The following is a 26,558-nucleotide window of genomic DNA, read 5'->3' on the forward strand; positions in this document are numbered from 1 at the left end:
TGAAACTTAGTACATGTGTGAATACATAAACAAACAGAGTGTCCCTAGTATGCCTCTACTTGACTAGCTCGTTAATCAAAGATGGTTAAGTTTCCTAGCCATGGACATGTGTTGTCATTTGATGAATGGGATCACATCATTAGAGAATGATGTGATGGACAAGACCCATCCGTTAGCTTAGCATAATGATCGTTCAGTTTTATTGCTACTGCTTTCTTCATGACTTATACATGTTCCTCTGACTATGAGATTATGCAACTCCCGAATACCGGAGGAACACCTTGTGTTCTATCAAACGTCACAACGTAACTAGGTGATTATAAAGATGCTCTACAGGTGTCTCCAATGGTGTTTGTTGAGTTGGCATAGGTCAAGATTAGGATTTGTCACTCCGTCTATCGGAGAGGTATCTCTGGGCCCTCTCGGTAATGCACATCAATATAAGCCTTGCAAGAAATGTGATTAATGAGTTAGTTACGGGATGTTGCATTACTAAACAAGTAAAGAGACTTGCCGGTAACGAGATTGAACTAGGAATTGAGATACCGACGATCGAATCTCGGGAGAATAACATACCGATGACAAAGGGAACAACGTATGTTGTTATGCGGTTTGACCGATAAAGATCTTCGTAGAATATGTAGGAGCCAATATGAGCATCCAGGTTCCGCTATTGGTTATTTACCGGAGATGTGTCTCGGTCATGTCTACATAGTTCTTGAACCCGTAGGGTCCGCACGCTTAACATTCTTTGACGATTTGTATTATGAGTTATGTGATTTGATGACCGAGGTTTGTTCGGAGTCCCGTATGAGATCGGGGACATGACGAGGAGTCTCGAAATGGCCGAGACGTAAAGATCGATATATTGAAAGGCTATATTCGGATATCGGAAAGGTTCCGAGTGATTCAGGTATTTTTCGGAGTACCAGAGAATTACGGGAATTCGTATTGGGCCTTAATGGGCCATACAGGAAAGGAGAGAAAGGCCTCAAGGGTGGCCACGCCCCTTCCCTATGAACTGGTCCGAATTGGACTAGGGAAAGGGGGCGCCCCTTCCTTCCTTCTCCTTCCCCCTTGCCTTTTTCCTATTCCGTGTAGGAGGTGGAATCCTACTAGGACTAGGGAGTCCTAGTAGGACTCCACACTTTGGGCGCGCCTTATGAGGGCCGGCCTCCTCCTCCCTCCATCCTTTATATATGTGGCCAGGGGCACCCCATAGACACACAAGTTGATCATTGATCTCTTAGCCGTGTGCAGTGCCCCCTCCACTATAATCCACCTCGGTCATATCGTAGCGGTGCTTAAGCAAAACCCTGTTCCGGTAGCATCATCATCACCGTAATCAGGCCGTCGTGCTAACGAAGCTCTCCCTCGACACTCTGATGGATCGTGAGTTCGTGGGGCGTCACTGAGCTGAACGTGTGTAGATCGCGGAGGTGCCGTACTTTCGGTACTAGGATCAGTCGGATCATCAAGACGTACGACTACATCAACCGCGTTGTCATAACGCTTCCGCTTACGGTCTATGATGGTACATAGACAATACTCTCCCCTCTTGTTGCTATGCATCACCATGATCTTGCATGTGAGCAGGAAATTTTTGAAATGACTGCGTTCCCCAACAGTGGCATCCGAGCCAGGTTTATGCGTAGATGTTATATGCACTAGTAGAACACAAAGGAGTTGTTGGCGTGGGTATATACATATTGCTTGCCGTCACTAGTTGATTCTTGATTGAACAGCATTGTTGGATGAAGCGGCCCAGACCGACATTACGCATATGCTTACGTGAGATTGGTTCTACCGACGTGCTTCGCACACAGGTGGCTAGTGGGTGTCTGTTTCTCCAGCTTTAGTTGAATCGGATTCAATGAACAGGGTTCTTTCTGAAGATCAAAAAGCAATTACTATACCGTGTTGTGGTTTTTTGATGCGTAGGTAAGAACGGTTCTTGCTCAGCCCGTAGCAGCCACGTAAAACTTGCAACAACAAAGTAGAGGATGTCTAACTTGTTTTTGCAGGGCTTGTTGTGATGTGATATGGTCAAGACGTGATGAGATATAAGTTGTTGTATGAGATGATCATGTTTTTGTTGAAGTTATCGGAAACTGGCAGAAGCCTTATGGTTGTCTCTTTATTGCATAAGATGCAATCTCCAAATAATTGTTTTACTTCATAGCTATGCGATAGCAATAGTTGCAAGAGCAATAGTTGGCGAGACGACCATGTGATGACACGTTGATAGAGATCAAGATGATGGAGATCATGGTGTCATGTCAGTGACGATAGAGATCATGACGATACTTTGGAGATGGAGATCAAAGGCGCAAGATGATCATGGCCATATCATGTCACATATTTTGATTGCATGTGATGTCTATCCTTTATCCATCTTATTTTTCTTAGTTCGGCGGTAGCATTATAAGATGATCTCTCACTAAATTTCAAGATATAAGTGTTCTCCCTGAGTATGCACCGTTGCGACAGTTCGTCGTGCCGAGACACCACGTGATGATCGGGTGTGATAAGCTCTACGTTCACATACAACGGGCGCAAGCCAATTTTGCACACGCGGAATACTAGGGTTAAAACTTGACGACCCTAGCATATGCAGATATGGCCTCGGAACATTGGAGACCGAAAGGTCGAGCGTAAATCATATAGTAGATATGATCAACATAGTGATGTTCACCATTGAAAACTACTCCATCTCACGTGATGATCGGATATGGTTTAGTTGATTTGGATCACGTGATCATTTAGATGACTAGAGGGATGTCTATCTAAGTGGGAGTTCTTAAGTAATATGATTAATTGAACTTTAATTTATCACAAACTTAGTCCTGATAGTATTTGCATAACTATGTTGTAGATCAATAGTTTGCAATGTAGCTCCCCGTTTATTTTTGATATGTTCCTAGAGAAAAACTATGTTGAAAGATGATAGTAGCAATGATGCGGACTAGGTCCGTGTTCTGAGGATTATCCTCATTGCTGCACAGAAGTATTATGTCATTGATGCACCGCTAGGTGACAGACCTATTGCAGGAGCAGATGTAGACGTTATGAACGTCTGGCAATCCTTAGTATGATGACTACTTGATAGTTTAGTGCACTATGCTTTACGTCTTAGAACCGGGACTTCAAAAATATTTTGAACGACATGGAGCATATGAGATGTTCCAAGAGTTGAAATTGGTATTTCATACTCATGCCCGTGTCGAGAGGTATGATACCTCTGACAAATACTTTACCTACAAGATGGAGGAGAATAGCTCAACCAGTGAGCATGTGCTCAGAATGTCTGAGCACTACAATATCTTGAATCAAGTGGGAGTTAATCTTCCAGATAAGATAGTGATTGATAGAGTTCTCTAGTCACTATCACCAAGTTACTGGAACTTCGTGATGAAGTATAATATGCAAGGGATGATGAAAATGATTCCCCGAGCTCTTCACGATGCTGAAATCGGCGAAGGTAGAAATCAAGAAAAGCATCAAGTGTTGATGGTTGACAAGACCACTAGTTTCAAGTAAAAGGGCAAGGAAAAGAAAGGGAACTTCAAAAAGAATGGCAAGCAAGTTGCCACTCCCATGAAGAAGCCCAAAGCTAGACCCAAGCCTGAAACTGAGTGCTTCTACTGCAAAAGAAATGGTCACTGGATGTGGAACTGCCCTAGATACTTGGCGGATAAGAAGGATGGCAAAGTGAACAAAGGTATATTTGATATATATGTTATTGATGTGTACTTTACTAGTGTTTATAGAAAACCCCTCGGTATTTGATACTAGTTCAGTTGCTAAGAGTAGTAACTCGAAACGGGAGTTGCAAAATAAACAAAGACTAGTTGAGGACGAGGTGACGATGTGTGTTGGAAATGATTCCAAGGTTTATAAGATCACCATATCACACTCCCTTTACCTTCGGGATTAGTGTTAAACCTAAAATAAATGTTATTTGGTGTTTGCGTTGAGCATAATATGATTGGATCATGTTTATTGCAACACGGTTATTCATTTAAGTCAAAGAATAATTGTTATTCCATTTACATGAATAAAACTGTAACGCCCCAAGACCGGAGATTCAGATGCCATCCATGGATTCCGGGTTTCGTCATGTGTTTTGTTTTGCTTGTTGCTTTCCCTTTTGCATCATGTGCATTGCATCATGTCATCTTGCAACATGTTTTAAAACTCAACCAAATAAAACCGTATGGATCTTCGGTCCATTTAAATCGAGGGAGTTCACAAGGTGAAATTATCTTTATAACATATAAAAGTCTCCTACTATTTTAGGGAGCTATATTAAATATTCCATTTTCGCATTCACCCATAAACACACTTGCAATAATCACATGCCTTTTTTCCACTTCAAGGTTGGCCCCCAAACTTTTCCTGTTATTTCTTTCGTCACTTCCCCGAGACCACCTAAATTCTCAACATTTCTGGGCATTTCAAAACCCTAGTCCTAGTTCAAACCATTTGACTAAATTCAAATGAGTTTGAATTCATAAATTCCGATCTGGCCATTTCTAATTTTCTCGGACCAAGTATATTTTTGCGAGTCCAAGAAAACTTGCCCCGTGCTCCAATTCTTCTCCTATCCCTATCTATATTTTTTCCAAACCCTCTGTTTATTTGCTAAAACAGGGATAGGTATCTAAAGAGAGAAAGAGACTGCAGGCCTCAGCCCTTCCAAGCCGCACCATCCCCGCGGCCCAGCAAGCCCAAACCCCCCTTCTAACCCTAGGCCCATCTAACCCATCTAATCTAAGCCCCATCTCCCGATCCCCTCATCCTCTCCCCTCGTTCCTTCCTCGCACCGCCACGAGAGACAGAGAGGAGCGCATCGCCCGCTCCTCCCAATCCGCGTCCCTCCTCCCTCTCGGTCTTCTTCGCCAGTGCGCCTCTCTCCTTTCCCTCGCGCCGCCACTCACTCCACACGCCATGAGAGCCCCGTGCCCGATCCCTTTTTCCTCCCCCGTCAACTCTCCATCGCTCGCCGCCCCGCCTCCAATTCTGCCGCCGCCGAGCGCCACCACCAGCAGTTTCAGGAGTCCCCGTCGCCGAGCGCTCGAGGAGAGGAGCTCCTCGAGCACCCGCGCGCCTGCAGCCGTCGTCCTCTGCGCCCGCAGATGTCACCTGTCGCCGGCGCCCCAAGTCCGCGTCGCCGAGTCCCTCGTCCTGCTGGAGCTGCTCCTCCCGCCGCCCAAGTACCTCCCCGCCTCCGGCCATGGTGCCCGCACCAGGACCGCCCTCCACCGCCGGCTCTATCTCTGGCGAGCGCCGCGCCGTCTCCCTGCCTCGTCTGTGGTGCCAGCGTCAACAACAGCAGTGGACCAGAGCCACTACCTTGCTCCACCACGTCGCCGCCTTGCTACGTTCGTCACCGGAGATCGCCAGATCCGGTCGCGTTGGGTCGGGTCCTCCCATCCCTGCCTTGTTGCTGCCCACCAGAGGCCTTCCGTCTCACGTTTGTTTTGGATCAGCAAGGATGAGACACCAAGAACCGTACCCGGACCGTCAAGAACCTTCTCCGAGGATTTTGCCAAGTACCATGACATGAACGACCCTTGAACGCGTCAAGTACCACTACCGTCAAGTACCTCTTCGCAAGACCAAGTTCCTCTATGATATGTGTACGACTACCGACGCCGAAGACCCATGAACCAATAACTTCAAGTTCAACTATTGTCTCAAGAACGAGACCGACGGGTCCGAAGACCCCAAGTACCACGACAACCCCGAAGGGATTCGAGTTCGTCAAGTTCACCTTCGAATCGTGTACCACTACCGACGACTGAGACCCTGGATTCGACAAGTTCCTCATGGTGACCCTGAACATCTACGGGACATGCACGACTTCGAACCGTGTACCACATCGAACATGTATGACTACACGATGAACCGCCAAGACCCTGAACGACTACCGCCGCCGAAGTCCGTGAGTACTACTACTTCCACAACGCGTCGTGTACGACTACCGTCGCGAGAACGCCTACTTCCTCTACTTGCACCGAACCCGAACCCGAACCGTCCCGCTTGCACGCTTCGAAGGTATAACCCTGAGATGACTGCCCGTGAACGAATGAATGCATCTTGTATGAGATGCACTCTTGTTTTGCCTCGAGTCTGAACTACCGGTGCACGTTGCCCCTCTTTTGCCTTGCCACCGACATGTGGGAACCCGGTAACCGGGATCACCCCACCATCTTTTGCACGCTCCCGCCACACTTTCTTTTGCACCGACGTCTCAATGAGTTGTCGGAACCGGAACGTTGCCGTGGCACCGTTTCATTATCGTCGCCGTGGCACCCCTTTCTTTCTACTACGGTGACAAATGCTTCCTAATTCTCTTGTCAACTTTTAATAAAAATTGCATAAACTTGAACATGTCATCCGCATCATGTTAACAACTTTAAGATGGTTAAAATTTGTTGTTGCTTTAAAAATTGCTAATGCATATGGGGACTTACCGGATTTGTTATTTGTTATATCCGGCTCCATTTAAGTTGTTTAGATGATATAGTTTTTTTATGCTTCACCTCTTGCCATGTTAACCAACATTTAATATTGTTGGGTACCTAACCGGGAGAGAACTAAATAATTAATGTGGTGTTCCGTCAATATGCAACTCGTTGCATATTGAGCTCCACTTAATTTGTAGAATTTGCTTGTGCACTTTGCCATGCCATGCATATTTAAACCGGACATGCATCATACTTGGTTGTGCATCATGCCATGTCCATGTGTTGTTTGTTTACTATGTTGTGTGCTTCTTTCCGGTGTTGATTCTTCGGGTTGGTTCCGGAAACGTCGTGATTGTGAGGACCCGTTCGACTGTGTCCTTTTGTCTTATTCATGGACTTTCCTTGCGGGATTTCAGGCAAGATGACCATACCCTCGAAATCACTTCTATCTTTGCTTGCTAGTTGCTCGCTCTTTTGCTATGCCTATGCTGCGTTACCTACCACTTGCTTACCATGCCTCCCATATTGTTGAACCAAGCCTCTAACCCACCTTGTCCTAGCAAACCGTTGTTTGGCTATGTTACCGCTTTGCTCAGCCCCTCTTATAGTGTTGTTAGTTGCAGGTGAAGATTGAAGTTTGTTCCTTGTTGGAACATGTTTACTTGTTGGGATATCACAATATATCTTATTTAATTAATGCATCTATATACTTGGTAAAGGGTGGAAGGCTCGGCCTTATGCCTGGTGTTTTGTTCCACTCTTGCCGCCCTAGTTTCCGTCATATCAGTGTTATGTTCCCGGATTTTGCGTTCCTTACGCGGTTGGGTTATAATGGGAACCCCTTGGCAGTTCGCCTTGAATAAAACTCCTCCAGCAATGCCCAACATTGGTTTTACCATTCGCCACCTAGCCTTTTCTTTCCCTTGGGTAGGCCTGCCCAAGGGTCATCTTTATTTTAACCCCCCCGGGCCAGTGCTCCTCTGAGTGTTGGTCCGAACTGAGCTGCCTGCGGGGCCACCTCGGGGAAACTTGAGGGTTGGTTTTACTCGTAGCTAGTCTCATCTGAGTGTGCCCTGAGAACAAGATATGTGCAGCTCCTATCGGGATTTGTCGGCACATTCGGGCGGTGTTACTGGTCTTGTTTTACCTTGGTCGAAATGTCTTGTAACCGGGATTCCGAGTCTGATCGGGTCTTCCCGCTAGAAGGAATATCCTTCGTTGACCGTGAGAGCTTGTGATGGGCTAAGTTGGGACACCCCTGCAGGGTTTTGAACTTTCGAAAGCCGTGCCCGCGGTTATGGGCAGATGGGAATTTGTTAATGTCCGGTTGTAGAAAACCTGAAGTTGACCTTAATTAAAATGCATCAACCGCGTGTGTAACCATGATGGTCTCTTCTCGGCGGAGTCCGGGAAGTGAACATGCTGTTGGAGTTATGCTTGACGTAGATTGTTCTAGGATCACTTCTTGATCATAGTTCTCGACCGTGCTTTTGCCTTCTCTTCTCGCTCTCATTTGCGTATGTTAGCCACCATACATGCCAGTCGCTTGCTGCAGCTCCACCTCATACCTTTTACCCTTCCTATAAGCTTAAATAGTCTTGATCACGAGGGTGTGAGATTGCTGAGTCCCCGTGACTCACAGATACTTCCAAAACTAGCTTGCAGGTGCCGTTGAACCGTGTAGATGACGCAATCAAGCTCAGGAGGAGCTCGATGAAGATCTTGTCCTTTATGTTGTTTTGATCCAGTTGATCAGTAGTGGAGCCCAGTCGGGACGATCGGGGATCTGTGTAGCTTTTGGGGTAGTCTTCTTTTATTTTGGTTCCGTAGTCGGACCTTGATTGTATTTGGATGATGTAATAATTTATTCATGTAATTGTGTGAAGTGGCGATTGTAAGCCAACTATGTATCTTTTCCCCTATTGTATTGCATGGGTTGTGTGAAGATTACCTCACTTGCGACATTGCTTTCAATGCGGTTATGCCTCTAAGTCGTGCTTCGACACGTGGGAGATATAGCCGCATCGAGGGCGTTACAAGTTGGTAATCAGAGCCTTCCCCGACCTTAGGAGCCCCCCTGCTTGATCGAATTAGCTGACGTGGTTGAGTCTAGAAAAATGTTTTGAGTCATTTAGGAATTATATATCGGAGAGTTTAGGAATTCTTTTTACTCCCCAGTCCCTTCATCGCTCTGGTAAGGCATCCTGACGTAGAGTTTTGACTCTTCTCTTCTCAAATTCCACTATATTTTTTTTAGGATCACGCGGGTATCTTGGAATCGTTCCGATGGTTTTGTGACGAGAACATTGTTCTTGGTGCCTCCTGTCATTTAGGGGTTGTGGCAGTGTCCCGGGGAGTTGAGTTCCGAGGTGTTGTCGTCACAATTTTATCGTTGCAATTCTGGAATACCTGAGTTTAGTTTCGCCGACATCGAAAATCTCTTTTATGCAATTGTTGGTGAGATAACCTCGACGCCACCCAGTACTGGGGCGGGAGTTCGGGAGTATTGCCATAACTTGTATAACGGATGCTTTTCGAAGGTTGAGGTAGACGATTTCCGAAGGTTTCTTGGTTATGTGTTGAAGGATGGATACAACTGGATGTAGGATTTGTTAGTGTTGGGTGAGATATTATGCTTCCCCTGTATCCCCAATACCTGATTGCATAACCAGGAAAATTTCGGGAGTTTATAAGTGGGAATTCAAGTAGCTCTTAGGATATTTTTCCGACGGATATATGATATGAAATTGGGGTTCGACGTCTAGTGGTCCGCCTATCCACGGTTGGTTTTACAGTGGTCTCATTGTGTCTTAAAGAGTCCTTGGTTATGCCGACTCGGGGACGCTTCGTATGTCATGTGCACTGCCTTGTACATGATGGTGCTTTACGATCGAGCCCGTGTAGGCCCCACCACGAAAACTTCGGACGAAATCTCTATCATATGTTTGTTTCGGCTTATTCCGCAAGCCAATCCTTTGTTTTGTTTTCAGTTGTGGTATTCGAGTTGCTTTGAAGTCAAATGTGGATTCCATGCCTTTTTCCTAAGCGGTGTTCTCATATTCCTATGTGAATACTAATCCTTCTCGTTTATTGAGATTGTCATGTCAATTCTTCTCACCGGTGTGTCTCTCTTCAAGTGGATCCGATCATTTCAACATCCGCAAGATCAAGTATCAGTTTCTTCTGAACGGTGTTTGTTTCATCCGTCTCCAAGTTGCCTTTGTTTTTTTCCCCCCCCCCCCCCCCCTTTTTTTTTTTTCAAGGACTCAAAATTCTTATTCAACTATCATGTTATTGATGAGAAGTCTCTCCATTCTTTTCCGTCAATGTTCTTACCCGGTGGTTCTCACGAAGATTCTAACGGAGCTTCAAGTTCGTCACTCTTCACTCATTTTCTTCTCCGGTGGATTCAACTCAAGCTTTCGTGTTGATCATATCCTTTTTCCTCGTTTCAAATGTTTTTTTTTCATACCGGTGCACCTCATAATATTTCACTTCTCGCTATTCATTTGTTCCGGAGTGCTCAAGATATCTCGAAGATTCGTGTTTTCCACTCTGCATTCGTTCAAGATCCTTCGAGGTTGTTATCTCATTCAAGTCATTTAATTCAACCGGTGCAACCTCTCTTTCAAATCATTCAACGGTGTTTTCTTTTGAGTGGGACCTAACCTACAGGTTTTTTCCCAGGATCTTACCTGACTCTTCTTATTTTCCCGGAGCTATCCTCAAATTTCTTTTCGAAGTTTGACATAAGAATGATTTATCATCAGTCAAATGTCTGTCTCCAAGATCTTCCAAATTCTTTTCATCATTGGTTCAACTCTTCTATTCTTCTTTATTCCGGAGTGTCTCAACAATTCACGGTGGTGTTTCTCGTCATCTTTCTCATCATTTGAAGACCGAAGTAGAGCCTTACCTCCATATCTTATCCGTTCTCTCAGAGATTCGTGGTTCTAGTTTGAGGCCATCCTCTCTTTATTTTTTTCGATTATCAGAATTCTTTTCACCTATCCGGAGCAATTCAAGAGTCTTCTCAGTTTTATTATCCGGAGTCTATCAATTCAGAATTATTCATTCTCAGCTTTCAGCTCTCTCACTCTAAATCATACCGGTGTTAAAATCAAGGACTCTCTAATCAGCTCGTAATCTCTTCATTCTCAAGGATCTAAATTCTCTCAAGCATCTTCATTCATTTTATAATTCTTCCCGGTGTTTCTTTATCTTCTCTTCGTTCATTTTCAATTCTTACCGGTGGCTCGTTCAAGATTTCTCTTCCTTTGTTATTGTATCGATTCATTCGTTCTTTCATCCTACCGGTGGTTCGTCAAAGACCTTCTCAAATTTATGCAATATCTATCTTAATCCTTTCTACGAGAATAAGTAGTATGCCAAATCCTTTGCTTGTCATCAATTTAAATTGGTGAAGGATAAGCATAATGTAATTCTTATTCTTGTTTCATCAAGTAAATTCAATTCCTTATTTCGGAGGTTCATTAAAATTCTTGGTTTCAATTGCTCATCTTTCTTTTCCGGAGTTCCAAGTTTTCTCAGTTACATTATCGCGAAGCTCCATCTAAATCATTTCAAGGCTCCACCTTGTGTTTTCAACTTCTCTTCCTTTTATCATCCTTTTATTACCAGAGTTCTCCATGGAGGCTCTACATGGTGGTTCGTCAAGGATTCTTCTCATTCCTCAATTGTTCTTCAAGATTTCTCTTGAAGTTATGATCCGCCAAGCTATACTCAAAGATAAACATGGTGTTCAGCACATGTCTTATTTTGAAGAGTTCAAGCATTCTTCATCTTGCATTTCGAAGTGCAATTCTTCCTACCTTATCTTTTGAGTTGGTCTTATGTCATTCTTGACAATTTCACTTCGTGTTTCATGATTCACAAGTTGTTAAGAATGAGATATTTAAACCCATCTTTTTTCTCTTTGTTCAAGAGATCCTTTGCAACCCATCAATCTCTTCTTTGGAGTTATCTTGGGGTTATATTTCACCTAAAGCCTTCCATTGGGAATGTTGCTATTTGTGGTGATTATGCATGACCCAAGCTTGCTCTTTATCCTCTTGGTGGAAGAAGTTTTCATCTCTTCGTTAATCTTGGGCAAGCAATTGTTTTCGTTAGTGGCAAAATTTCACCTCAAGTTTTGAGATGTCTCCATAAGCCCACGAGGATCATATCCTTTCGTTGTTGGTTTTCCAACAACTCCGCTCTAACCTTCTTGCAAGGATGCTTTCCAACTTAAATTGTGGTATAAGTTGTCATTTTCTTCTCCGTTCTTTTGTTCCGATGATCTACCTTTGATTCTTTCATCCGGAGGCATTGTGTTGTTGCTCTTTTCAACCCATCATCTCGTTTCGTCAAAGATCATGTTCTTTTCATGCTTATCTTATTTAACCGGAGTGTTGTGTCCTTTTGCTCAAGCTCTTTCATTTTATCAAGTCTTTCATTCTCTTTTTCAACCGAAGTGCTACCAAAATCGGTTCTTTCTTTTCCTCTTTCTTAACGGAGTGCTTTCAACTTCGTTCATCTCCGTTGTATTCTTTTCTCGAAATGGCTTAACCTTTTCAAGGTTCTTTGGTTTCACTCGTTTGTCAAAGAAGCAACTTAGCTTTAACTCTTCTCATTTCCTTCCGTTTTTCCCTCTGGTGCCATTCTAGATCTCGGGACGAGATCCTCTCGTAGTGGTGGAGTGTTGTAACGCCCCAAGACCGGAGATTCAGATGCCATCCATGGATTCCGGGTTTCATCATGTGTTTTGTTTTTCTTGTTGCTTTCCCTTTTGCATCATGTGCATTGCATCATGTCATCTTGCAACATGTTTTAAAACTCAACCAAATAAAACCGTATGGATCTTCGGTCCATTTAAATCGAGGGAGTTCACAAGGTGAAATTCTCTTTATAACATATAAAAGTCTCCTACTATTTTAGGGAGCTATATTAAATATTCCATTTTCGGATTCACCCATAAACACACTTGCAATAATCACATGCCTTTTTTCCACTTCAAGGTTGGCCCCCAAACTTTTCCTGTTATTTCTTTCGTCACTTCCCCGAGCTCCACCTAAATTCTCAATATTTCTGGGCATTTCAAAACCCTAGTCCTAGTTCAAACCATTTGACTAAATTCAAATGAGTTTGAATTCATAAATTTCGATCTGGCCATTTCTAATTTTCTCGGACCAAGTATATTTTTGCGAGTCCAAGAAAACTTGCCCCGTGCTCCAATTCTTCTCCTATCCCTATCTATATTTTTCCCAAACCCTCTGTTTATTTGCTAAAACAGGGATAGGTATCTAAAGAGAGAAAGAGAGTGCAGGCCTCAGCCCTTCCAAGCCGCACCATCCCCGTGGCCCAGCAAGCTCAAACCCCCCTTCTAACCCTAGGCCCATCTAACCCGTCTAATCTAAGCCCCATCTCCCGATCCCCTCATCCTCTCCCCTCGTTCCTTCCTCGCGCCACCAGGAGAGACAGAGAGGAGCGCATCGCCCACTCCTCCCGATCCGCGTCCCTCCTCCCTCTCGGTCTTCTTCGCCAGTGCGCCTCTCTCCTTTCCCTCGCGCCGCCACTCACTCCACACGCCATGAGAGCCCCTTGCCCGATCCCTTTTTCCTCCTCCCGTCAACTCTCCATCGCTCGCCGCCCCGCCTCCAATTCTGCCACCGTCGAGCGCCACCAGCAGTAGTTTCAGGAGTCCCCGTCGCCGATCGCTCGAGGAGAGGAGCTCCTCGAGCACCCACGCGCCTGCAGCCGTCGTCCTCTGCGCCCGCAGATGTCGCCCGTCGCCGGCGCCCCAAGTCCGCGTCGCCGAGTCCCTCGTCCTGCCAGAGCTGCTCCTCCCGCCGCCCAAGTACCTCCTCGCCTCCGGCCATGGTGCCCGCACCAGGACCGCCCTCCACCGCCGGCTCTATCTCCGGCGAGCGCCGCGCCGTCTCCCTGCCTCGTCTGTGGTGCCGACGTCAACAACAGCAGTGGACCGGAGCCACTACCTCGCTCCACCACGTCGCCGCCCTGCTACGTTCGTCACCGGAGATCGCCAGATCCGGTCGCGTTGGGTCGGGTCCTCCCGTCCCTGCCTTGTTGCTGCCCACCAGAGACCTTCCGTCTCACGTTTGTTTTGGATCAACAAGGATGAGACACCAAGAACCGTACCCGGACCGTCAAGCACCTTCTCCGAGGATTTTGCCAAGTACCATGACATGAACGACCCTCGAACGCGTCAAGTACCACTACCGTCAAGTACCTCTTCGCAAGACCAAGTTCCTCTACGATATGTGTACGACTACCGACGTCGAAGACCCATGAACCAATAACTTCGAGTTCAACTATTGTCTCAAGAACGAGACCGGCGGGTCCGAAGACCCCAAGTACCACGACAACCCCGAAGGGATTCGAGTTCGTCAAGTTCACCTTCGAATCGTGTACCAGTACCGACGACTGAGACCCTGGATTCAACAAGTTCCTCACGGTGACCCTGAACATCTACGGGACATGCACGACTTCGAACCGTGTACCACGTCGAACATGTATGACTACACGACGAACCGCCAAGACCCTGAACGACTACCGCCGCCGAAGTCCGCGAGTACTACTAATTCCACAACGCGTCGTGTACAACTACCGTCGCGAGAACGCCTACTTCCTATACTTGCACCGAACCCGAACATGAACCGTCCCGCTTGCACACTTCGAAGGTATAACCCTGAGACGACCGCCCGTGAACGAATGAACGCATCTTGTATGAGATGCACCCTTGTTTTTCCTCGAGTCTGAACTACCGATGCATGTTGCCCTTCTTTTGCCTTGCAACCGACATGTGGGAACCCGGTAACCGGGATCACCCCACCATCTTTTGCACGCTCCCGCCACACTTTCTTTTGCACCGACGTCTCAATGAGTTGTCGGGACCGGAACGTTGCCGTGGCACCGTTTCGTTATCGTCGCCGTGGCACCCCTTTCTTTCTACTACGGTGACAAATGCTTCCTAATGCTCTTGTCAACTTTTAAAAAAAATTGCATAAACTTGAACATGCCATCCGCATCATGTTAACAACTTTAAGATGGTTAAAATTTGTTGTTGCTTTAAAAATTGCTAATGCATATGGGGACTTACCGGATTTGTTATTTGTTATATCCGGCTCCATTTAAGTTGTTTAGATGATATAGTTTTGTTATGCTTCACCTCTTGCCATGTTAACCAACATTTAATATTGTTGGGTACCTAACCGGGAGAGAACTAAATAATTAATGTGGTGTTCCGTCAATATGCAACTCGTTGCATATTGAGCTCCACTTAATTTGTAGAATTTGCTTGTGCACTTTGCCATGCCATGCATATTTAAACCGGACATGCATCATACTTGGTTGTGCATCATGCCATGTCCATGTGTTGTTTGTTTACTATGTTGTGTGCTTCTTTCCGGTGTTGCTTCTTCGGGTTGGTTCCGGAAACGTCGTGATTGTGAGGACCCGTTCGACTGCGTCCTTTTGTCTTCTTCATGGACTCGTTCTTCTTCCTTGCGGGATTTCAGGCAAGATGACCATACCCTCGAAATCACTTCTATCTTTGCTTGCTAGTTGCTCGCTCTTTTTCTATGCCTATGCTGCGATACCTACCACTTGCTTATCATGCCTCCCATATTGTTGAACCAAGCCTCTAACCCACCTTGTCCTAGCAAACCGTTGTTTGGTTATGTTACCGCTTTGCTCAGCCCCTCTTATAGCGTTGTTAGTTGCAGGTGAAGATTGAAGTTTGTTCCTTGTTGGAACATGGAGATGTTGTTCCCTGTTGGAACATGTTTACTTGTTGGGATATCACAATATATCTTATTTAATTAATGCATCTATATACTTGGTAAAGGGTGGAAGGCTCGGCCTTATGCCTGGTGTTTTGTTCCACTCTTGTCGCCCTAGTTTCCGTCATATTGGTGTTATGTTCCCGGATTTTGCGTTCCTTACGTGGTTGGGTTATAATGGGAACCCCTTGGCAGTTCGCCTTGAATAAAACTCCTCCAGCAATGCCCAACATTGGTTTTACCATTCGCCACCTAGCCTTTTCTTTCCCTTGGGTAGGCCTGCCCAAGGGTCATCTTTATTTTAACCCCCCCGGGCCAGTGCTCCTCTGAGTGTTGGTCCGAACTGAGCTGCCTGCGGGGCCACCTCGGGGAAACTTGAGGGTTGGTTTTACTCGTAGCTAGTCTCATCTGAGTGTGCCCTGAGAACAAGATATGTGCAGCTCCTATCGGGATTTGTCGGCACATTCGGGCGGTGTTGCTGGTCTTGTTTTACCTTTGTCGAAATGTCTTGTAACCGGGATTCCGAGTCTGATCGGGTCTTCCCGCTAGAAGGAATATCCTTCGTTGACCGTGAGAGCTTGTGATGGGCTAAGTTGGGACACCCCTGCAGGGTTTTGAACTTTCGAAAGCCGTGCCCGCGGTTATGGGCAGATGGGAATTTGTTAATGTCCGGTTGTAGAAACCTGAAGTTAACCTTAATTAAAATGCAACAACCGCGTGTGTAACCGTGATGGTCTCTTCTCGGCAGAGTCCGGGAAGTGAACACGGTGTTGGAGTTATGCTTGACGTAGGTTGTTCTAGGATCACTTCTTGATCATAGTTCTCGACCATGCTTTTGCCTTCTCTTCTCGCTCTCATTTGCGTATGTTAGCCACCATACATGCCAGTCGCTTGCTGCAGCTCCACCTCATACCTTTTACCCTTCCTATAAGCTTAAATAGTCTTGATCATGAGGGTGTGAGATTGCTGAGTCCCCGTGACTCACAGATACTTCCAAAACCAGCTTGCAGGTGCCGTTGAACCGTGTAGATGACGCAATCAAGCTCAGGAGGAGCTCGATGGAGATCTTGTCCTTTATGTTGTTTTGATCCAGTTGATCAGTAGTGGAGCCCAGTCGGGACGATCGGGGATCTGTGTAGCTTTTGGGATAGTCTTCTTTTATTTTGGTTCCGTAGTCGGACCTTGATTGTATTTGGATGATGTAATGCTTTATTCATGTAATTGTGTGAAGTGGCGATTGTAAGCCAACTATGTATCTTTTTCCCCTATTGTATTACATGGGTTGTGTGAAGATTACCTCACTTGCGACATTGCTTTCAATGCGGTTATGCCTCTAAGTCGTGCTTAGACACGTGGGAGATATAGCCGCATCGAGGGCGTTACAAAAACCTTCTTTGGTCATACACCCAAGGTGAATGGTTTATTGAATCTCGATCGTAGTGATACACATATTCATAATATTGAAGCCAAAAGATGCAAAGTTAATAATGACAGTGCAACCTATTTGTGGCACTACCGTTTAGGTCATATTGGTGTAAAGCGCATGAAGAAACTCCATGCTGATGGACTTTTGGAATCACTTGATTATGAATCATTTGATGCTTGTGAATCATGCCTCATGGGCAAGATGACTAAGACTCCGTTCTCCGGAACAATGGAGCGAACAATAGACTTATTGTAAATAATACATACTGATGTATGCGATCTGATAAGTGTTGAGGCTCGCGGCGGGTATCGTTATTTTCTGACCTTCACAGATGATTTGAGCAGATATGGGTATATCTACTTAATGAAACATAAGTATTAAACATTTGAAAAGTTCAAAGAATTTCAGAGTGAAGTGGAAAATCATCGTAACAAGAAAATAAAGTTTCTACGATCTGATCGCGGAGGCGAATATTTGAGTTACGAGTTTGGTCTTCATTTGAAACAATGTGGAATAGTTTCGCAACTCACGCCACCTGGAACACGACAGCATAATGGTGTGTCCGAACATTGTAATCGTACTTTATTGGATATGGTGCGATCTATGATGTCTCTTGCCGATTTACCACTATCATTTTGGGGTTATGCATTAGAGACAGCCGCATTCACGTTAAATAGGGCACCATCTAAATCCGTTGAGATGACACCGTATGAACTATGGTTTGGCAAAAAACCAAAGCTGTCGTTTCTTAAAGTTTGGGGTTGCGATGCTTATGTGAAATTTTTTCAAACTGATAAGCTCGAACCCAAATCGGAGTAGTGCGTCTTCATAGGATACCCAAAAGAAACTGTTGTGTACACCTTCCATCACAGATCCGAAGGCAATATATTTTGTTGCTAAGAATGGATCCTTTTTAGAGGAGTTTCTCTCGAAAGAAGTGAGTGGGAGGAAAGTAGAACTTGATGAGGTAATTGTACCTTCTCCCGAATTGGAAAGTAGTTCATCAGAGAAATCAGTTCTAGTGATTCCTACACCAATTAGTGAGGAAGCTAATGATGATGATCATGAAAACTTCAGATCAAGTTACTACCAAACCTCGCAGGTCAACCAGAGTACGGTCCGCACCAGAGTGGTACGGTAATCCTGTTTTGGAAGTCATGTTACTAGACCATGACGAACCTACGAACTATGAGGAAGCGGTGATGAGCCCAGATTCCGCAAAATGGCTTGAGGCCATGAAATCTGAGATGGGATCCATGTATGAGAACAAAGTATGGACTTTGATTGACTTGCCCGATGATCGGTGAGTCATTGAGAATAAATGGATCTTCAAGAGGAAGACGGACGCTGATAGTAGTGTTACTATCTACAAAGCTCGAATTGTTGCAAAAATGTTTTCGACAAGTTCAAGGTGTGGACTACGATGATATTTTCTCACTCGTACCAATGCTTAAAAGTATGTCCAAATCATGTTAGCAGTTGCCGCATTTTATGAAATCTGGCAAATGGATGTCAAAACTGCATTCCTTAATGGATTTCTTAAAGAAGAGTTGTATATGATGCAACCAGAAGGTTTTGTCTATCCTAAAGGTGCTAACAAAGTGAGCAAGCTCCAGCGATCCATCTATGGACTGGTACAAGCATCTCGGAGTTAGAATATATGCTTTGATAAAGTGATCAAAGCATATGGTTTTATACAGACTTGCGGTGAAGCCTGTATTTACAAGAAAGTGAGTGGGAGCACTACAACATTCCTGATAAGTATATGTGAATGACATATTGTTGATCGTAAATAATGTAGAATTTTCCAGAAAGCATAAAGGAATGTTTGAAAGGAGTTTTTCAAAGAAAGCCCTCGGTGAAGCTACTTACATATTGAGCATCAAGATCTATAGAGATAGATCAAGATGCTTGATATATTTTCAATGGGTGCATACCTTGACAAGATTTTGAAGTAGTTCAAAATTAAACAGTCAAAGAAGGAGTTCTTGCCTATATTGCAAGGTGTGAAGTTGAGTAAAGACTCAAAACCCGACCACGACAGAAAATAGAAAGAGAATGAAAAGTCATTCCCTATGCCTCAGTCATAGGTTCTACAAAGTATGCTATGCTATGTACCAGACCTATTGGGTACCTCACCATAAGTTTGGCAACAAGGTACAATAGTGATCCAGGAGTGGATCACCGGAGAGCGGTCAAAAATATCCTTAGTGGAATAAGGAAATGTTTCTCAGTTATGGAGGTGACAAAGAGTTCGTCGTAAAGAGTTACATTGATGTAAGCTTTGACACCGATCTGGATGACTCTAAGTCTCGATCTAGATACATATTGAAAGTGGGAGAAATTAGCTAGAGTAGCTCCGTGCAAAGCATTGTAGACATAGAAAATTTGCAAAATACATACAACTCTGAATGCGGCAGACCCCTTGACTAAATTTCTCTCACAAACAAAACATGATCACTGGGTGTTAATCACATAGCGATGTGAACTAGATTATTGACTCTAGTAAACCCTTTGGGTGTTAGTCACATGGAGATGTGAACTAATCACATAAATATGTGAACTATTGGTGTTAAATCACATGACGATGTGAACTAGATTATTGACTCTAGTGCAAGTGGGAGATTGAAGGAAATATGCCCTAGAGGCAATAATAAAGTTGTTATTGATATTTCCTTACATCATGATAAATGTTTATTATTCATGCTAGAATTGTATTAACTGGAAACTTAGTACATGTGTGAATACATAAACAAACAGAGTGTCCCTAGTATGCCTCTACTTGACTAGCTCGTTAATCAAACATGGTTAAGTTTTCTAGCCATGGACATGTGTTGTCATTTGATGAACGGGATCACATCATTAGAGAATGATGTGATGGACAAGACCCATCCGTTAGCTTAGCATAATGATCGTTCAGTATTATTGCTACTGCTTTCTTCATGACTTATACATGTTCCTCTGAATACCGGAGGAACACCTTGTGTGCTATCAAACATCACAACGTAACTGTGTGATTATAAAGATGCTCTACAGGTGTCTCCAATGGTGTTTGTTGAGTTGGCATAGGTCGAGATTAGGATTTGTCACTCCGTCTATCGGAGAGTATCTCTGGGCCCTCTCAGTAATGCACATCACTATAAGCCTTGCAAGCAATGTGACTAATGAGTTAGTTACGGGATGTTGCATTACGGAACGAGTAAAGAGACTTGCCGGTAACGATATTGAACTAGGTATTGAGATACCGGCGATCGAATCTCGGGAAAATAACATATTGATGACAGAGGGAACAACGTATGTTGTTATGCGGTTTGACCGATAAAGATCTTCGTAGAATATGTAGGAACCAATATGAGCATCCAGGTTGCGCTATTGGTTATTGACCGGAGATGTGTCTCGGTCATGTCTACATAGTTCTTGAACCCGTAGGATCCGCACGCTTAACATTCTTTGACGATTTGTATTATGAGTTATGTAATTTGATGACCGAGGTTTGTTCGGAGTCCCGGATGAGATCGGGGACATGACAAGGAGTCTCGAAATGGTCAAGACGTAAAGATCGATATATTGGAAGGCTATATTCGGACATCGGAAAGGTTCCGAGTGATTCATGTATTTTTCGAAGTACTAGAGAGTTACGGGAATTCGTATTGGGCCTTGATGGGTCATACGGGAAAGGAGAGAAAGGCCTCAAGGGTGACCACGCCCCTTCCCCATGGACTGGTCTGAATTGGACTAGGGAAAGGGGGCGCTCCCTTCCTTCCTTCTCCTTCTCCCTTCCTTTTTCCTATTCCATGTAGGAGGTGGAATCCTACTAGGACTACGGAGTCCTAGTAGGACTCCACACTTTGGGCGCGCCATATGAGGGCCGGCCTCCTCCTCCCTCCATCCTTTATATACGTGGCCAGGGGGCACCCCATAGACACACAAGTTGATCACTGATATCTTAGCCGTGTGCGGTGCCCCCCTCCACTATAATCCACCTAGGTCATATTGTAGCGGTGCTTAGGCGAAGCCCTGACGAAGCTCTCCCTCGACACTCTGATAGATCGCGAGTTCGTGGGACGTCACCGAGCTGAACGTGTGCAGATCGCGGAGTTGCCGTACTTTCGGTAGTAGGATCGGTCTGATCGTGAAGGCGTACGACTACATCAACCGCGTTGTCATAACGCTTCCGCTTACGGTCTACGAGGGTACGTAGACAATACTCTCCCCTCTCGTTGCTATGCATCACCATGATCTTGCATGTGCATAGGAAATTTTTAAAATTACTGCGTTCCCCAACAAATTGATGTTAATGCAAGAAGTAGGGATTGCCATGCAACGGATGCACTAAGAGTTATAAGTGTATGAAAGCTCAGAAATAAAACTAAGTGGGTGTGTATCCAACTTGCTTGCTCATGAAGACCTTGGGCATTTGAGGAAGCCCATCATTGTAAAAGTTCTATAATGAAAAATTCCCACTAGTTATATGAAAAAGAAAGCATAGGCGACTCTCTATATGAAAAAACATGGTGCTACTTTGAAGCACAAGTATGGAAAGGATAGTAACATTGGCCCTTCTCTCTTTTTCTCTCATTTTTTTTCTTTTTCTTTTTTGTTGGGCTCTTTTTGGCCTTTTTATGGGCTTTTTTGGCCATTTTTTTTTTTTTTTTTTTCTCACTTGGGACAATGCTCTAATAATGAATATGATTATCATCACACTTCTATTTACTTACAACTCAAAAAATTACAACTCGAACAAAATATGCACTACAAGAAATATGTCAACTTGCGACCATCACTATTGGTCACTGAAAAGTCATTGTTTTTCATTTGCGACCTTTTTGTGACCAAAAATAGAAGATCAAAAGCTGGCGGTCGTAAACTAAAATTAGCGACCTTCTCTATGAGAAGGTCATGGAATTCCATGACCAAAACAAAAGGTCACTAGTTCGACGACCTTCTGTTTTGGTCGCTAGCTCTCTATCCAGGCCACGTCGGATCCGACATGGCAAGCTGATGTGGCAAATTTGCGACCAAATGAGAAGGTCATTGACAAGAATCAGCCCGGTCTGATTGGGTGTTTTACATGGGCCAGGCCCAACAATTCAGCCTTTTATATTTTTTTCCTATCAATTTACGCTAGCTACATGGGCCTAGCCCAGCAATTCTGCATTTTTATTTCTGGGTGTGGCCTTTTACAGCGTATGATCTTTTATTTTTCGCCATTTTATTTTCCACCATTTGATATTGGTCCCAAATATCATACACTGGTCTCACACGTCAGAAATTTCAAATGTGCTCAAATTATTTTGATAAGTGGGTCGCATGAGTCATGTTTCCATTGCACACATTTTCAAATCACGTACATAATTACTATTTCATATGAAATAGAAATTGTAATTCTGAAACATACAACATTTCATTCAGAAACAGAGAGAAGATACATGAAACTCTAGAGTTCTCAATGCCCAGATAACCCAGCTATTATTACATAACTTGCTATATAAGAATGTCTTGGCGCTTCTTTGAACATCTTTCGTCTTGAATTTACGCAAAATATCTGCCAACAAGAAAACAGAACAGCGAGGATAGGGTGAATAACAACAACAACAAGTGATGGGGTGCTAACAACAGCAGCAAGTGATGGGGGTGCTATTTAGTAGTAAGATCAATTCTGGAGAGAAACCTGCATGAAGATTAAGAAGAGCTAGAGCAAGTCTGCATGAAAATTAAGTTCTATTTAGTATGAATGCCCTCAAGTTTTCGTGCAAGTCATGCCAAGTCAGCCAACAAATAATGTTAGCATGCATGCGGGCCATAAAAATGATCAAATGGGGAAGGACTGAAGCCAAACAGTGGTTCCTCCTTGCAATTATCACAGTTCAGCACCTACAGCAGCCTGACACAACATATCAAGCCATGAAGTGATAATAACAGTGTGTGATGAGAAACTGACCGCTGTTTTTAATTACTATGAGCAACAAAACATTTAGTTTCAGATACTCGAACGGATTCATTCACATACTTATTATGCTGACGGGATTGTAGAGGTTAATAACAACAAAACTAAAACTAGAACTTGATCCATTTGTGATGCATGACATAAGCTAACAAAAAAAACACATTCCAAAACTATTTGTATAGAACATTTATGGATGGATACATTCAAGAAATAGAAAAGTTCGAATAGGTTTATAAATGCACAAATAACTTGAGGAAAAGTAGCAGACTTATGTATGAATCCAGTTCACTAGAGCATTTTATGACAAAAAATATGATGGGCATGGAACAGAGCAAGGTACTTCTACAACAGCAGAAAAGAGGGAGCCAGAGGTAGGAGATGGGCTCACCGAAGAGGAGGCTGTACTTGATGCCACAGACAACCGTGGCCACTGTACGCGGTAGAGGAAGTTGTAGCCAAGTTGGACCATGTGCGGAGCGTCGTTGTGGCGGTGGATGCCCTGGTTGTCATCATTGTCAACTGAGGATGTCTGCTGCTCTAAAACGAACAAACAGGTAAGAGCTGTTGTTGTTGAGCTAAGTCTAGAAATTAATCTAGTATAGGAGACACATACGTACTGCTGCTATAACTACAGATATCAATCGAGCAACATGTGCGTGTGCTTGAGATAGCTTATTAGTACATACATGGCTGGGATCCAAAACGAATAGAGCATGCTTGCGTCAACAGAATGAATCACAAGGCTGATTTTTGTGGTTGCTAACACTGCTAAGCTGCTAGCTGTGTGTGTTCATCCATCCATCCATGGATCTAACTAATGTTGTTGTATCTCTAGACTAGAATCAAATGATCATTAGTGTTATTATTAAATCGATGGTGGCATCTTCTAATAGGGTAAAGATTTCATACAAGACATGAAAAATGGATGAGGCGAGCATCATCAAACAGCACACTCACAATCAAATATCACATAAAAACTGAAACAATACTTGCTGTACTGTTGTGGCCATAACAATTTCAACCGATGCCCACTTCATATTAGATCTGCAAGGGGTAGAAGGAGGGTTGGAGCTCACCATGTCAAGGGGGTTGGAGGAGGGGGGGGGGGGGGGGGGGGGGGGGGGGGGGGGGGGGGGGGGGGGGGGGGGGGGGGGGGGGGGGGGGAGGGCGTCCTGTAGCATCAGCTTCTCCTCGTGAGAGCAACCTGCACAAAATAGAGCCTTCAACATGTTCAGATCAGGAAGATAAAAAAGACAGAACAAAAAAAGAACCTACCATGGTGTCCTGTACACAGTGGGAGCAGCTCCCCTCTCTCCGTTCCCTTACCTTGGAACTAGAACCAGCAGCAAGTAGGTTACCACTTGTTCCACCAAAGGAGAAGCTAAACATTTCGTGCGAGGGGCCAGTATTTAGCAAAGATATCTGGCAGACATTTAGAGAATAGTGAATGGTTGGATACAAAAAATGCAAGTATATTTTGATTTAGAAATAGCTGAAGCACTAATTACCTATACAGTACAGTGAATGTAAATACTAGATCAAAACTATGCTAGTGAATCAAGTAGAAGAGATTATGTCCAGTGGCAGTAGGACACAGTAAAACAAAACAACAATCAGAACTGGGTTATTTCTATGTCAATGTGGAAGGAATTCATATTTGGCTAGGATTAGTATATAAATGCAATGGATCTATTCCAAAGTTAGTAAGAAAATCACTACTCCATATGTCATTGTACAGGTTGCGCTTTGCATCATGTCATCTCATTTTACATGAAAAGAAATTAATAGTTGTCCAGTGTGAACAGAGCAGAACAGAGAGAAACTCAATGAGATATAATAACTCATATTCAAACTTAATGAATTATGAGCCAACCTCAATCCAAACAAAGCATCCCAAGAATTAACAATTAATGCCTCACGCCTTTATGAGAATACAAATAACTACAATGCAGAAATATTGAACTGAGAACTGTAACTGTTTCAGATTAAGCAGCAGTGTCGTTTAAGCAGCAGTGCCGTTTAAGCGATTTCAGTACTCCTATTTATTTATGCAAGAAAACAGAGCACACATGAGGCCAGTTGATTTCCCTCCATACCACGTACTGTACTGTACTACGCTAGAGGAAAGTACAAGGTTGTGGTTAAGTGAAACACCGAGCCATTCATGGGTACGTGTTCCTCTGCCTCGGCCATGGCCTTAAAAGCCTGTCCAACTTCCAACTTTTAGAAACCTGAGATCATTGGCAAGTGGCATCGGCATTCTTGCTTGGCGTCAGTTAGCAGCAAACATTCAGAACTCCCCCTCACACATACACACAGTCAAAAAGCTCAACACTAAGCAGTTACAGTAAGTATTAGAGATGAAGCCACAATATTTATTTATGCCCCATCCGTCGGAGTAATTAAGCACCTCCGTGGAGCATAGAATTTCAGTGTGTTTGTTGACAGAGAAACCGTGAGCGTTGAGATCTCCTGGCTTGTCACAAGAAGATACACAAAATTAGTTGCAAAGATATATTGTATCAAGCATATATTTTTATCAACAGATTCAATTATGAGCAACGGGAAGGAAAAACTTGCTGGAAGCTAGACTAAAGCTACACCATTCTAATGTTATCATTCAGAAATAGCCTAATTCATCTGAACCGAAGTAGAACAGAATCTCAGCTACGATGGCATATGTAAACATTTCAGCCTATCATCCACACATATGTAGTACCTGACTTGGTCATGCCGACGCCGCTGTCGATGATTGAGAGTGTCGGGGACGAGGGCGAGGTGGATGAAGAGCTTCGGCTGCGTGTCGAACTTGCTCTTGTCGGTCAGGCTCTCGAATCGGATCTTGACAAGCACCTGCAACAATCACAATTTCGAATCGCGTGTGATCAACAAACAGGCCAAGCATTCATCTCTGACGGAGAAGACTGACGAACAAAAAGAAACAGGGGAAGGCACAGAGGAAGCAGAGGACGAACGAAGGCACGAAAGACATACATGGAAGAAGTCCGACAGGTTGGGCAGCCCGACGACCTCCGTGAAGCTTGCGATCATGGCCCTGAACTGCCCTGTCCCTTCTCTGTCGTCGAGGTCGATGATGTCCGCTGAGAATATGGTGCAGGAGAGCAGGTTCAACGCGGTGGTGAACACGCCGCGGCTGGCGTCCACGGCGGCGCCCTCCCGGGACAGCCGAGCGACGTGGGACGCGAGCTGCTGCACCTTCTCTCGGCGGATGGACTGGTGCGCGTCGAGGCGGTGCGGCGCGAAGAGCTCCCCCGAGCACAGCTTGCGGAGGGCGCGCCAGTGGGGGCTGCTGGGCGGGAGCCAGCCCATGGAGAGGCTGTCGTAGGCGCACGCGCGGGCGGCGCCGAATACCGAGCGCGCGGATATGAGCTCGCGGAGGAAGATATCCTTGTTGGAGCAGAAGATGTTTGATGATCAGCGAGAGTAGCCGTGGATCAATGGGATGCCGCGAGAGCGCGACGGGTGGAGAGAGGGAGCGAAAGATGGGGAAGGTGGACTGCGGGTCAACGCCGGCGACGGAGGGGCGTGGCGGCGCGCGATCCGCGAGCATCTGACGGTGTTCCATGCATGATGTGCGTGAAACGTCCATGGACCAATCAAAATGCAGTATCTGTATAAGATGTTATGACCATCTTAATTGGTCCTAGTTGAATGAAAAATTGGTCGTAGTGGACTAAAAATTCATTTTCCATTTTCCGAGTGACCGAAATGAGTTTTTTTGTGAAGGATCTACCATATATTTGTTGCAAAATTGGATCAAATCAATTTTTTAAAATACTAGGCCATATTTAATGCATAATTGACAAAATGGTTGGGATACAAAAATTTTGACCCACCTCTGATGAAAAAGATAAATTCCCGACGATTTAATAGGAACCGGGTCAAATTTG

General features: G+C 44.5%; 1 protein-coding gene and 1 long non-coding RNA gene across 12 annotated transcripts; both read right to left on the reverse strand.

Annotated features, from left to right (window-relative positions):
- Positions 1–21,970: 21,970 nt before the first annotated feature.
- On the reverse strand, positions 21,971–23,757 carry LOC125543855. Of its 3 annotated transcripts, none has more exons than XR_007298908.1 (3): positions 23,724–23,757; positions 23,036–23,184; positions 21,971–22,245 (listed from the first exon to the last, which is right to left on the reverse strand). It is a non-coding gene; the product is annotated as an uncharacterized LOC125543855 (long non-coding RNA). The 3 variants fall into 3 exon arrangements; XR_007298909.1 differs by having other exon boundaries at positions 23,036–23,179; positions 23,724–23,749; XR_007298907.1 differs by lacking the exon at positions 23,724–23,757 and having other exon boundaries at positions 23,036–23,717.
- On the reverse strand, positions 23,757–26,218 carry LOC125543854 (ferruginol synthase-like). Of its 9 annotated transcripts, none has more exons than XM_048707342.1 (5): positions 25,642–26,218; positions 25,367–25,500; positions 25,058–25,123; positions 23,923–24,069; positions 23,757–23,851 (listed from the first exon to the last, which is right to left on the reverse strand). In XM_048707342.1, exons 1-4 carry the CDS (start codon positions 25,975–25,977, stop codon positions 24,057–24,059), a joined length of 549 nt encoding a protein of 182 aa, XP_048563299.1. In that variant the 5' UTR covers positions 25,978–26,218; the 3' UTR covers positions 23,757–23,851; positions 23,923–24,056. The 9 variants fall into 9 exon arrangements, with proteins under 9 accessions (XP_048563299.1, XP_048563296.1, XP_048563297.1 ...); XM_048707344.1 differs by having other exon boundaries at positions 23,794–23,851; positions 23,974–24,069; XM_048707346.1 differs by having other exon boundaries at positions 23,794–23,851; positions 23,974–24,069; positions 25,058–25,119; positions 25,642–26,216.
- Between the last annotated feature and the right edge of the window lie 340 nt (positions 26,219–26,558).

This window comes from Triticum urartu, chromosome 3 (assembly GCF_003073215.2).
Source record: "Triticum urartu cultivar G1812 chromosome 3, Tu2.1, whole genome shotgun sequence".
Classification (NCBI taxonomy): Eukaryota; Viridiplantae; Streptophyta; class Magnoliopsida; order Poales; family Poaceae; genus Triticum; species Triticum urartu.